At 45.7% G+C, this 14,423-nt stretch overlaps 1 protein-coding gene across 12 annotated transcripts in view; it reads right to left on the bottom strand.

Annotated features, from left to right (window-relative positions):
- Gtf2i (general transcription factor IIi) overlaps nucleotides 1–14,423 on the bottom strand; it is an 88,272-nt gene that overhangs the window by 49,913 nt on the left and 23,936 nt on the right. For all 12 annotated transcript variants that reach the window (XM_057765289.1, XM_057765292.1, XM_057765290.1 and 9 more), the window contains exons 4-7: nucleotides 11,580–11,714; nucleotides 10,626–10,809; nucleotides 10,483–10,511; nucleotides 194–248 (exon numbers count right to left, since the gene is read on the bottom strand). In XM_057765289.1, coding sequence (XP_057621272.1) covers nucleotides 194–248; nucleotides 10,483–10,511; nucleotides 10,626–10,809; nucleotides 11,580–11,714 — 403 coding nt within the window. The remainder of the gene's footprint in view (nucleotides 1–193; nucleotides 249–10,482; nucleotides 10,512–10,625; nucleotides 10,810–11,579; nucleotides 11,715–14,423) is intronic.

Below are 14,423 nucleotides of genomic sequence, written 5' to 3'. Positions count from 1 at the left end.
GAGGCAGGGTTATTCCAATATGAGACTACCCTGGGCTATTAGAAAGTAAGACTGTTTCTCAAAAACAAAATTTGCATTTTTATAACCAAGTGTTCAGCTATACAGTGCAGTCCGGATGTGGGGCGCATGTCCATCTGCTATCTTGGTAACTCCAGGGCACGTGGCACAATAGTGCCAGCGAGGGATGGTTTACCTTCCACCAGGCGACAGGAGGGTCCTCTCAGTATCTGATGCCATCATTCGGCCACCTACAAACAAAAGCAAATTACATTCAGGTTTAACAACATTTTAAGCAGGGTTAATATTTTAATATTCCCAAACAATCACCCCACCTATTTGTTTTGATTTTGTTTGTGAGACAGGGTTTCCTCTGTGTTATAGCTCTGGCGATCCTGGAAATCTGATTTGTTGACCAGGCTGGCCTCGAACTCAAGAGAGATCTGGCTGCCGCTGCCTCCCAACTGCTGGGATTAAAGGCGTGCGCCACCACACTGCAGCCCACGTCCAACTCCTTTTGTTGGTGGTGGTTTTGTATCTTAGATAGGGTTCTGTAACCCACGTTGACCTTCAACTCTCAACAATCTCTCACCTCACACAGTGCTAGGATTACAGGCTCAAGCTACTGTGGACCTGGCTTGTGGGAGATTCAAGGTGGGGTTGAGAGGATCTGGAGGAGAAACGTGCAAACAGACAGCCTCTAAACGTGCAAACAGACAGCCGCTAAACGTGCAAACAGACAGCCTCTAAACGCCTTCATCCACTTTCCACTTCATACACACGAAAGTGTGGGGCTTTGGTGAGCTCTGACAGAAGTGTTCACAGCACAATGAACAGTGGTCCAACTTGTGCTACTCTTTGAAATGCTGAATTAAAAGAACTGTCAGCTGTGGGGCACGAGCCTCCAATCCTAGCTCTCGGGAGGCAGAGCCTGGCGGATCTCTGTGAGTTCGAGGCCAGCCTAGTTATACAGGGTGAGTTCCAGGACAGTCAGGGCTACACAGAGAAATCCCATCTTGAAACCCTCCCTGCCTAAAACAGAATTGTCTTGCCAGGCTAGGAGGCACACAGGGAAATCAAGCACTAGAGATGCTGAGAGGAACTAAAGTTCAAAACCAGTCTTGACTACACAGCAAAGCCCTGTCCCACCTTTGCAAAACCTCGCTGGTCTCATGGCTTAGCAAGGGACCCTTTACCTAGCCTGTACAAGCCTCTGGCTTACATCACCAGCACTGGGGAGAGAGACTGGTGGGGTTAGACCTTCAATCAACTTACACAGCTAAGGGAGCCAAGTATCTATATAATCCAAATTTCCTTACCTTAGGAATAAGTAAACACATGTTATATCTACACATAACACGGACACAACATGGACAAGGGAATTGCCTGTGGAGAGCACATGGGAGGTAAAAATAGGAGGTCTGCTTTGAGTTTGGCAACAGCCTGGTCTATATCAAAAGATCCAGGCCACCCAGGAAGCAAGTCTTAACAAGTAAAGGCTCGGAGTGACAGAGCGTGCCTGTAATCCTAGCACTTAAGAGGAAGAGGCAGGCAGATCCCTGTGAATCCCAGGCCAGCCAGGGCTACATAGAGAGGCCCTGTTTCCAACAGTTTTAAAGTGTGTGTGGTGGGGTCGCAGGAGGACTTGCACACAATACCAAAGTAAAATGAGAACCAACTTTTACTATACAAAGCACAGGTAATTTCAAGATAAGCCAAGCAAAAGAATACATACGTTAACATTCTATTCATGTAAAAATCTGGAAATGCTGGGGCTGGAGAGATGGCTCAATGGGCAAGAACAGTTGCTGCTCTTGTAGGACCTGGGCTTGGTTTCCAGCATCCATATGATGGCTCACAACCATCCAAAACTCCAGTTCCAAAGGAACTGACACTCTGTTCTAACCTCTGGGCACCAGGCATGCACGTGGCATACCTATGTACACACAAGCAAATCTGGAAATTCCAGTAAGCCTACAGGGACAGGAAAAGACTCAATAAGAGCTTGAGGGTACAGCAGGCAGGAACCATGAGAAATGGGGCTAATGTGACGGGTCACATGGCACACATGGGTCCACACTGATCAGAATGTGTGCACATGAATCTGTAGTTCACTGCATGCCAATTATACTCCTCAAGTCGGGAAGTAAGAGGCCATTTATTTTGTTTTAGCTTTACTGTGGACTGAATCTAGGTCCCCTCTCAAGTGCTCTGCCTATGAGGACCAAAAGAACTCCACCCTGAACTCTGGTCTCCAGCTCTCTTTTCATATTTTAGCTTGTTTTGTTTTTAAGACAGGATCTCACTATGTGATTCTGGCTAACCTGGAAATTACTCTGTAGACCATGCTGGCTTTAAACTCACCTGCCTCTGCCTCCTGAGTGATGCCCAGCCCTCCTTTGGCTTTTAAAAATGTATTTACTGATGTGTGTGAGTATTGGGGGGCAGGTGGAAGCAGGTGGCACGCATGCACCTCAGTGTGGAGGTCAGAGGACAATGTGCAAGAGCTCATTCTGACCTTCCACTGTGAGAGTCCTGAGGATAGAGCTCAGACCATCCAAGTTGTCTGCAAAAGCCTTTATTCACAATCTCTGGTTTTACCTTATTTTGGTACCTATTCCACAAAGTTGCCGAAGCTGGCAATGGACTCACCCCGCAGGCCACAGCAAGAAAGAACCTCCCTGCCTCACTGCCCTAACATGAACATATACCCAACTCCAAAAGAACTGATTTTTAATTCAGTGAGATCCCTAGGTGGGCATGGTGGTACTTCTGTAACCACAACATTAAGGAGACTGAGGCAGAAGGACCATAAGCTAAGATCATCAGATGCTATAGTAAAAGTCTGTCAGAAAAAAACAAAGAAACAACTGGTAAACCCCCACCCCCGTAGCTGAGAATAAGTTATACACTTTGTTTATTTGTAAAAATAAACTTATTTTAGCCAGGCATGGTAGCATATGACTTTAATCCTAGCACTCCAGAGGCAGAGGCAGGCAGATCTCTATGAGTTCAAATCCAGCTTGGTCTACAGATCTAGTTCCTGATTGCCCAGGAGGTTACAACAGGAGGATCTTAACTTTATAGAACAAGAGTGTCCCTAAATAAGCTTCCAGATAAATAAACAAATAGGTAAACACCCAGACCCAAAATAAACAAATTCAATTATTTTTTAAATAAAGTGTAGCACAATAGAGGTCGACACTTGATTGTTAACCTGTGTCCTCCACATGTGTATACACACACCTAAATACACCCTACACAAAGACAAACACACATATACACAACACATACAGAAAATAAAAAAAAACCCAGGGTCTGGATATGGAAATCACTGACACACCATGTGCTTAACATGCTCAAGATCTTGGGGTTGATTGCAAGAACTAAAATTTGATTAACTCAGTAATTTAACTGACTACTTCCATTATTTTAAGTAAAAGACTGATCACAAAAACGATCACTCATAACAAAAGCCCAGAGTAGCGGATGCGTCTTAGCTGGCACAGCCACACCACAATGAACACAAACACAAACTCAAGTCACCCACAATAAATGCCAACCCCTGGCCTCTCCTGTATGAATGAGTGCCTCTCCAAGTGCACAATGGGAGATCAGAGGACACCTTCCTGAGGCAGGGTCTCTCTCCTATTTTTTTTTTCTGATGCTCTGTGTACTCAGGACTACTGGGCTCACAAGCTTCCGGAGTTTCCTTCTCTGCCTTTCGTTTCACAGCAAAGGCTCTGGCATTACACACACAATCCTAACACACACAGCTATTGATGCAGATCCCGGGGACGCAGCTCAGGTCTCAGGCCTGGCAGCGTGTGTCTTTTACTTGCCAAGCTGTCCTGCAGACTGTCTGTGCCACTTCAGTGGCCACAATCTAAACTTTAAACATAACAAATACTCTGAATTTTCCTTTATGTAGTCAATGCTGACCTCAAACTTTCTATCCTCCTGCCTCAGCTACCTGAGCGTGGGATAACAGGCCTGTGCTTCTTTCTCAATCTGAAAAAGGACCTCACACATTGATGCCTTCACCCATAATGGTCAAAGAGGAATGTCCGCCTAACATGGAGAACAACGTGGAGGTGACAGACTGTTCTCTCCTAAGATGGGCATCAAGGTGACATCTACTAAAGGCCACTATTATTCAGTGCTAACCCTAACCAGACCAAAAGAGTAAAGAACAAAAGCCACACTGTGGCAGGAAGGAGAGTGATAGAGGAAGGTCATTTGTCAATAAACAAACTGCCTTGGCCCATTTGATAGGCTACCCCTTAGGTGGGTGGAGTAAACAGAATAGAATGCTGGGAGGAAGAGGAAGTGAGCTCAGACTCGACAGCTCTGCTCTCTGGAGCAGACGCCATGCACCATGCTCCCCTCTCCCCGGCAGATGAGATGAAGCTCTGACCCAGGATGGACGTAGGCTAGAATCTTCCCGGTAAGCGCTCCTTGGGGTGCTACATACATGAACAGAAATGGGCCAAGCAGTGTTTAAAAGAATAGAGTTTGTGTGTCGTTATTTTGGGGCATAAGCTAGCCAGGCAGACCAGGAGCTGGGGCGGTAGAAACGCAGCCCGCAACTCCCACTACAGATGGCGCCCACGTGGATAACTGCATCCACAGAAAGCCTGAGAAAGCTTGGGAAAGAATAGAGTAAAGCGTGTTTTCTTGGTAGCAGCAATTTCTCGGGTCTGCTCTGCTTGCTAGAGGCAAGCAAGCGCTCTCATCTAAGAGAGGCTTCCTGACTCAGCTTCAGCTGTGAAACCTTGCAGCTCATTTAAGAGGTCCTGCCACGAAATACTTAAAACGGTGTTGGTGAAAAGCTGAAGGCATGCTTTTCGGTTTTCAGCCGTAGCAGGAAAAAAGTTGTGCTGTTTTAAAATGCCGGCTTTCTGGGCCATCCTGCCAGGGCAAACTCTGACTGTTTGAGGCAGGAGGGCTGACTACAGAGAGAGGACTTGAATGTTGTCTGTGGATATAGTATTGCAGCTTGTTTGCTGGCAAGGACCTTGAAACGCCACAGAGTTGTGGTGATAAACATGGCTACAGCCGGTACCTCAGCCATGAGGCTGGAAAGCTAAGGAATGTGCTGGATCCAGCCGTCAAAGCCACGGCTTTCTTCCTACTGATATTGCTTGGTAAATTAAAGACTCATGTGGTCAGAAAAAGAGAGATATACAGTAAAGAGAGATTCAAAGACAAAGAAAATTTCTAAATTGTTTACAGTGTGTTAAAAGTATATGCAGGCTAAAAGTTCTTAAAAAAAATAAGGAAGAAAGCAGTTGGGTGTGGTAGTACACACCTTTAATCCCAACACTTAGGAGACAGAGGGAGATTGACCTCTGTGACTTCAAGGTGTGGTAGCACACGCCTTTAATCCCAATGCCTGGGAGGCAGAGACAGACAGATCTCTGAGAGTTCAAGGACAGCCTGGTCTAAAGAGTTATTCCAGGACAAAGATATACAGAAAATATAAAACAAAAGTAAAAATAAACAAAATAGAGTTAAAATAAAGCCGCACAAAGATGGAAAGTACACAGAAAATCTTGATACTGTATGTTATTATGCTCTCTTTGAATTGTTTGAATGCTGAGGAAAGAGCAACATTTGCTAAAAGATATTTGTTTATAAATGCTGCTGAACTAATCCAAGATAGATATTTTCAAAATACCTTGACTTCAGAATTTGGATCTAAGGATATGATACTTTGGAAAAGAGTTTCTTCTTTTGTTTTCACAGAAGAAGAGGCACTGTGGATTGCTTCTTTGATCACGATATGGTATGATAGACCACGTCCTCCTGAAGGGTTGCTGTGAACACCTTCAAAAAATTACTTTGCTCAACTGCCGACTGAGAGGAACCTAGCACACAGGTTATACCATGAAAGACCTGATTAACAGCGCCCCCATTCAGCAGGAAGCAGTTTGGAGAGAAAAAACTGCGCCCATGTTCCCATATATTGTTTATAAATGTTCTTTTACATTTAAAGGGGGAGATGATACAGATGTGAATAATTTGCATTGATATGAATCTTGGTTTACTGATATTAATTTAAGCTCAATTTTATTATATGTATATGTATTTCTGATATTGATTAAGGTATTGTGATTGTGTAGTTCACTTAAAAATGTAATGTCTATAGGTTGTTAATGGATAATTATCAATAATAGTCAAGTTTGTAGTCATGTTAGTTAGATTTTCTAGATGTGCATGCATATATTTCAAATAGGCATTCATCATATCTTTCAAAGGCTAGAGAATATGGTATTTTAAATGTTTTAATAACTTAGGGTTTTTCATGACAATGAGACACTCTGCTCCTGGCAGCACCAATCTACTTCAAGAAGAAGATGGGCATCGAAGAGGATCCTTATGGAGTTTTATAGCCATTTGGGTAAGAAACTGCTCTTGCCTGGACTATTTTATAAACTGGACACAAAGAACCCGCAGAGAGAGGACTGCTGAACTTGCCTAAAGGTGAGATGATCTTTCGGGGTTCCTGATTCATGAAAGAGTCTGCGAGACATTCTGCAGGACACAGCAGATAGTGACTGAACTGCCTTTAAATTTCCTGCTTCATGGAAACGTCTCTGGATTCTATGGACCTTTAGGCCGAAGATGGATGCCCCAACGGTACAGAGGAACTTTGGGTGACTGTCCAGGCAGTGAGATGTCTCTGTCATTTCTAGAGTTTAGAAGTTGCTTACTTTTTGTTTGCTTAGGTAATATTGTATTCTTCTGGAGTCTTTGATGGAGTTGAATAATAGATAGATAGTTATAGTTATAGTTTTCCTTAGTTATGATAAAGATAAAATAGATGTAAATATTGTAATTTTTACTTGATAACTGTTTTGTTATATGTAATTTTGCTATGTTAAAGTTAAAGCCTTCCTTTTTTTTTGTTTAAACAGAAAAAAGGGAAATGATAGAGGAAGGTCATTTGTCAATAAACAAACTGCCTTGGCCCATTTGATAGGCTACCCCTTAGGTGGGTGGAGTAAACAGAATAGAATGCTGGGAGGAAGAGGAAGTGAGCTCAGACTCGACAGCTCTGCTCTCTGGAGCAGACGCCATGCACCATGCTCCCCTCTCCCCGGCAGATGAGATGAAGCTCTGACCCAGGATGGACGTAGGCTAGAATCTTCCCGGTAAGCGCTCCTTGGGGTGCTACATACATGAACAGAAATGGGCCAAGCAGTGTTTAAAAGAATAGAGTTTGTGTGTCGTTATTTTGGGGCATAAGCTAGCCAGGCAGACCAGGAGCTGGGGCGGTAGAAACGCAGCCCGCAACTCCCACTACAGGAGAGGGACACTCTCTCCACTCGCACATCTGCTGTGAAGAAAACAGAAATAGAGTCAGGGTCAGCTGACTTCCAGCAAAGTTACCAAGACAACGCAGAGAGAAAGAGAATGCACTCTTCACTGACTGCTTCTGGAGACCCAGATGCAAAGACAAATTTATGCCTTTACATTCTGTAAGACTGTAGATCTGGGAGGCGTCGCTCAGTGGAGCATGTGACTGGTGCTGACGCCCTGACTTCCACTCCTTGCACCACTGGAAATGGAAGACTACAGACTGGAATCGAGGAGCTAAAAACCGAACACTGGGAGAAGGACCCTTGCAGGGCAAACGTCCAGGCCCCAAGGTTTGCTGATGTTTTCCTTTGCTGTATCACAGCACAAGTGCTGAGCAAGCACTGTGGACTGCATCACCTCCCAGCCCCCACACGACAGCTTGCCAGAGAAGAAAGCCATCCAGAGCACAAGTGACAAAAGACGAGAAACCATTTCCTCAAAATGTTAAGACTAGGTCCTGTGAGAGAGGTGGCAACACTTGCTGCCAGGCCTGACAGCCCAAGTTTGCCCCTAGGAGTCATACAACGGACAGAACTAACTCCTGCAGGATGCCCTCTAACCTCCACCTTGTGCTGGAGCACACGTGCCCTCCCTACCAAGAAATAAATTTAAAAAAATTTTTTTCTTATGTAAAACTAGGCACTAGGGAGACGGTTGAATAGCTTAAGGATCTGGAATCCCTGTACCCTCATAAAAGCTAAAGCAGGGCAGAGCCCGGAGTTCACTGGCCAGCTGGTGAGCACCAGGGTCAGTGAGAGACTCTGTCTCAAACGCAAGGTTGAGAATGATGGTGGACTAATCCAGTATCAACTAACTCTGGCATCTGCACAAACACATGCATACACAAGTACCCAAAAGTATATGTGCTGCCAACACACAGAAAGTAAAAGTGGTGGTGCACGCCTTTAAAAGGGGATGAGAGGCAGGCAGATCTCTGAGTTCGAGGCCAGCTTGGTATACAGAGGGAGTTCAGGACAGCCAGGGCTACACAGAAAACCCTGCCTCGAAAAACAAACAAACAAACAACAAAAAAACTGAACTACCAAGCAAATGGGCTGAAGAGATGGCTCTGTGGTTAAAAGCCCTGGTGAGTTCAATTCCCAGCCCCTACAAAGGGACTGACTCACAACCAAGGTAACTCTAGTCCCAGGGAACCTGATGCCTTCTTCTGGCCTCAGGCACCAGACACCAGGTGATGTGGAGATAAGCATGCAGGCATTTATACACATAAACTAATAAAAAATCAAATTAAAAAAAAAATCTATCAAGCAAGAACAAAGACAATTCACAGCACTGGAAAAAATGCTTGTCAGCTATCTGTCTACTAAGGACTTTCATTGAGGATGCACACTGGGGACTGGAGAGATGGCTCAGCGGTTTGGAATGCTGGCTGCTCTTCCAGAGGACCTGGGTTCAAGTCTCAGCACCCACATGGCAGCTCACAATTATCTATAACTGTTCCAGGGGATCTGCCACCTTCACACAGATATACATGTGCACAGAGAACCAATGTACACAAAATACAAATAAGAATTATTAAAAAACAAAAAAACAACGCACACTGATAGCCTGGTGGTGGTGGCACATACCTTTAATCCCAGCAGTCGGGAGGCAGAGACAGTTGGATCTCTGGGAGTTTGAAGCCTGGTCTACAGAGTGAGTTCCAGGACAGTCAGGGCTACACAGAGAAACCCTGTGTGTGGGGGGGGAGGGAGAGAGAGAGAAAGAGGGAGAGAGAGGGAGGGAGGGAGGGAGGGAGGGAGGGAGGGAGGGAGGGAGGGAGGGAGGGAGGGAGGGAGGGAGGGAGGGAGGGAGAGAGAAGAGAAGAGAAGAGAAGAGAAGAGAAGAGAAGAGAAGAGAAAGGAAAAGAGGAAGGAACGCACAGTGAGTTCATCATGGTGGTGTCGCCTATATTCCTGGCACCAGAGGAAGGTTGGAAGTCTGTGACTGCGAGGCCACTCTGGCTCAAAATGACCAAACAAGAAGCAATTGCTGCTGTTCTCCCAGTGCTGGACACTGAACTCAGTCTCATACACTTGAGCCAAGACTGTGCCACATCTGGGTCCTCAAATGGTTATAGATTGTACATTTATTAAAAATCATATAATCTACACTTAAAACAGGTGAATTTAATGTCAATTACACCTTAAGAAAACTGACCATTTTTGTTGTTTTACAGAAAATATGTGTAAGTCATGACGTGGTTACACGTGCCTAGCAGGAAGATCAGGCATCTGAGGCCAGCCTGGGCTTCACAATGTGTCCAAGGCCAAACTGGCTGTCTCTGATCTTTTATTAGAAAATAGGAAAAATGGCTGTGTGTGTATGTGTGTGAGCACGTGTGCACTCTCAGGCACACTCGTACACACTCATCCATGTCTTTTCTCTGTCATCTTTATATGGTAGAAAGGTCTCCTGTGGACTGAGTGTCACCTTTAAGAGGTGTCAAGTAGGGGCCAGAGACTCACTCCAGGGGTTAAGAGTGTATGCTGTTCTTGCAAAGGACCTGAGTTCAGGGCCCAGCAGCCACAATAGGTGGCTCACAACTGCCTGGAACTCCAGCTCCAGGGAATATGATGCCCTCTTTTGGCCTTCATGAATAAACACACACATACATAAAAATAAAACACACACACATACACATACAACAAAACATGGCATGTCAACCAGACCCAGCTTGAAGGAACGACTGTCTTGTTTTGTCCTAATGAAGTGGAATGGCCAGACTCCCCCAGAGGAGGTCCTGCTACAATCGTCCTCGACTCCTCTGGGATGCGCTCGTATATGGATGTTATATTTTGGTCATGGTTACTTGATAGTCACTGACAGCTCCTAATACATGAGCAACACTCAAAGGTATCATGCTACATCCAGAGGTGCACACAGGACTGTGTTCTACTGCTCTGCCTCTCCAGTGACACCAGCTCGACCAAATCTCTCTTAGGATTGGCAAAGAAGACAGACCCAGTAAATGGACACATGAAACACCACGTGACTCCATGGATTCACTTCATGAGCCGCCACAGGTTGTTCACTAACCCTGACTCAAAAATGTCTTACATCATAGACTCAAAATCAAAAATCCAGCGGGCTACCGTGTAAACAAAGGAATGTACTCACCAAGGAGTTTCTTCGGCTCCAGGAAAGGTCTGCATGAAAACAAAATACAAAACCATGCATAAGCAGCAACACAAACAGCATCTGGATTAAACAGTCAACACATATGAACGAACATGTGGGCAACACAGGAGAAAACACCTCACCTCTTAATGATGAATGAGATCCCTGCCTTGTTCTCCAGAATCCACTTCAAGGTTGCAAGGTCATAATGTTCAGGGTGCTTGAAGGCAATGCCCTCAGGGAGCCCCTGCACCACCACAGCCGACTGGTCACGCAGCATCTTCTCGTAGGGCACAGGGACCACTGTGGACTTGCCTAAAGCTTTTCCTGGGGGAGAAAAACACGGAATCAGCATGTCCAGGGTCACAGTTAAAAACTGAATCACTGCGGCTTGGAAGATAACTCAGTATGTAAAGTGATGGCCATTTAACCATGAGGACCCAAATGTGGATCTCCAGCACCCACAGAAAAAGTAGGGCAGGGTAGGCTCACTGTAATCCCAGTGTTGAAAAAAGGGAATCGTGGGGTTCACTAGCTACCCAGTGCATGCAATCAGTGAGCTCCAGCTTTAGTAAGACCCGTCTCAAAAAGTAAGACGGAACTGGGCAGTGGTGGCGCACGCCTTTAATCCTCTCAGGAAGCAGAGGAAGTTTGAGGCCAGCCAGAGCTACCCAGGAGAGAGGGCTCAGTGGCTAAAAACACTGCACTTCCAGAGGACCTGAGTTTGATTCCTAGCACCCACACTGCAACTGTTGTTTTCTTTTGTTTCATTTTGTTTTGAACTCTTTGGGAGCCTGCCTCCCAGCTCCCAAATAAACAGAGACCTATTCTTACTTATAAATGCCCAGACTTGGCTTGACTTGCTTTTTTAGCTGCCTAGTAGAAGAGACACAAACTATTGCACAAACCCGAGTTTGATCTCCCAACCCACATAAAGTGCAAGGTGAACCAACTGGACCAAGTTGTCCTGACAGACCCACAAAAGCACTCACACCCACAAACACACACTGTACGTACACAGAAACACAATGTTTTTAAAAGACAATAATACCATTATATAATGTATTTTTCTCAAATTGTAGAGTGTAGGGCTTTACCATAGCAAAAACAGAAATAATCCTCCACCGTTTTTCTGAGTGTTTCAATTTCGACAGCATCCACACTCATCCGATTCGCCTGGGTTGTGGCTTTCATCTTATGCATCTCTGCAGCCTTTTCTTCTTCTTCAACGCCTGTAAAATAATCAGGGGGCAAAGGCTCACATCCACTATCCCGGTTTGCATCTCTGTTGCTGGAATAGGCACCATCATGGAAGGGAAGAATTCATAGGATTACAGCCAGCATCATCAACGGAAGCCACAGCAAACGCCATGGGAGGGACAGCGTTCACTTGCTTCTCGGCCTGGACCACCTGCTAAGGGCGGCACCGCCCGCAGTGGTCTGAGCCTCCCATATTAGTCATCAATCAAGAAAATGTCCCCACAGACAGACATAGCCACAGGGCAATCTGCTGGGGGCAGTTACTCAATTGAGGTTCCCTCTTCCTGGGCAACTGGTCAGGATCAAGTTGACACACATTAGCCAGCACAGCCATCTCCTTACTACTTGGCCTTTAGTAAGAGTATTTTTATTATGCCTTTTTCTTCCTTCCCTTCTGCCTCCTGGCCTCCATTTTGAGCTAAGATATCACAAAACCACCTAGTTCTGCCCCATCGTAGCCTATGGAGCCGCCAACGGTCCCGAAATCTCAGCCGTCCTCTAAGTGCTGGGTTTACAGGTATGGCCCACCATGCCCAGGCTCTATACTCTAATTTGTTATAAAAATTAAAGTGGAAAAAAATGAGGGGAAATTTTAAAAACAAAAACTTAGAGCTGGGCATGGGAACGCACGCCTTTAATCCCAGCACTTGTGATGCAGAGGCAGGCAGATCTCTGGGATTTCGAGGTCAGCCTGGTCTACAAAGTCAGTTTCAGGGCAGCCAGGGCTGTTATACAAGAGAAACCCTGTTTGAAAAGTCAAAAATAAATAGATAAATAATGATAATAAAATAAAAACTTAGCTGGGCAAGGTGCCTTATAACTGCAATCCTAGCAAGTGGGGAGGCTGAGGCAGGAAGACAGAGGATAAATTCCCAGCACCCATATGGTAGCTTAAAATCCTGGGAAATACCTGTTCCAGGGAATCCAGTGCCTTCTCCTGGGCTGTGTGGGTGAGGCATGTTAGTGGTACATGGACACAAAGGCAGACAAGAAAACACATACACATAAAATAAAAACAAATTCATCTTTAAAAGAAAAAAAAGATTTGGCAGTCAGCCGTGACACTACACGAGACCATAGCGCAAGAAAACAGAGGGCTGGGGGCTGGAGAGATGGCTCAGCAGTTAAGAGCATTGACTGTTCTTCCAAAGGTCCTGAGTTCAATTCCCGGCAACCACATGGTGGCTCACAGCCATCTATAATGAGATCTGGTGCCCTCTTCTGGCCTGCAGGCATACACACAGACAGAATAGTGTATACATAATAAGTAAATAAATAAATATTTAAAAAACAAACAAACGGGGCTGGGAACAAAGCTCTCAGTGCCAATCATGCACGGAGCTCTGGGTTCAGTCTCCAGCGCTCCTGTAATCCCAGCACTTCAGTATCTAAATGGGCAGTGGGGAAAGAGAGAGCCCAAGGTCTTATTTTTTGTAGTTTTTTTGTTTTGTTTTGTTTGTTTTTCAAGACAGGGTTTCCCAGTAGCTATGGAGCCAGTCCTGGAACTCTATAGACCAGGCTCATCTGGAACTAACAGAGATCTGCCTGCCTCTGCTTCTGGAGTGCTGGAATTAAAGGTGTGTGCCACCACTGCCCAGCTACCAGGACCCTATAAAATACCCAGCTTGGACTCCTAGTCTTGGGCTTCTCCTGTTGCAAAAGTAAAAAGTTCTTACTTTCCTGTTTTCAAGAAGATAAAAAGGGTTTAAGTTAATCTGGTGACGTCAAGACAGGCCACTGTTCTGCACACCCGGAGTGACTCCAAGGAGAGCGTGGGATCCAGGGTCACTGCTCCCAATGCTGCCTTTTCACCTCTGAAACCCACCACGATGCCTGCCTGCCCTTGGCCTGGTCACAATGGCCAAGAGCTATCCAGAGATCAGAGGACAGTCACCCTCTGCCCCACCAGAGGGAGTTTCAGACCTCTGTGACTACTTTCTATGTTTCAGGCTCTACTTGTTGCAACCATGAACCCTTGGCCTCATGGCTGTACTGTGAGATCTAATAAGAAAGGTGGATCTGAAAAGCCATTTCTGTTGAAAACGGGCAGAGCATCAGCGGCCCAAACGCAGGCCCAGTGTGTGCCTGAAACCTTGACGGCCAAGTCTAAAAGGACCCATGAGCTGCATGGAACTTGTCTCGGTTAGATGACACCAGACTAAAGCCATGTCACAGGTGTGAAAATCGCACTACCAGGAGCTGTCACCTCAAAGGCCTTCCGCCTGCCCATCTGGAGATCAGGCAGAAATGTGACAGGAACCAGAGACAAGCCTGTGTTGGAGGACCAACCCGCCTGTGAGCCGCGGCTGAAAATGGACTACAGTCCTGGTCTGTGAAGTTTCAGAGGGAAACTGGAGAGTCCCTTAAAGAATCTACAGGGAATTTATAGGATATTTTGAATTAAGAATCTGTGGCTCGCCAGGCATGGTGGCACACACCTATAACCCCAGTAAATGGGACTGCAAACGCCTGTCACAGCTTATGGGCTTTCATCAAACGTTCTGAGCACTGGTGGCATCAAAAACATCTCGGAAAGTGGAGCTAAAGGAGACCTCAGCCTAAGTCTCCATGGCCAAAGGACAGTACGACCCCAAGAAAGACTAAAGATGGAAACTGGGAGCTGGCGGGAGACCTACACAGGTCGGTGTGGTAATCCTACTAAGTCTGGCCTCTCCGTGGGA

The sequence above is a fragment of the Chionomys nivalis genome, chromosome 3, assembly GCF_950005125.1.
Source record: "Chionomys nivalis chromosome 3, mChiNiv1.1, whole genome shotgun sequence".
NCBI classification, from domain to species: domain Eukaryota; kingdom Metazoa; phylum Chordata; class Mammalia; order Rodentia; family Cricetidae; genus Chionomys; species Chionomys nivalis.
This window is presented reverse-complemented; position numbering and strand designations above follow the sequence as displayed.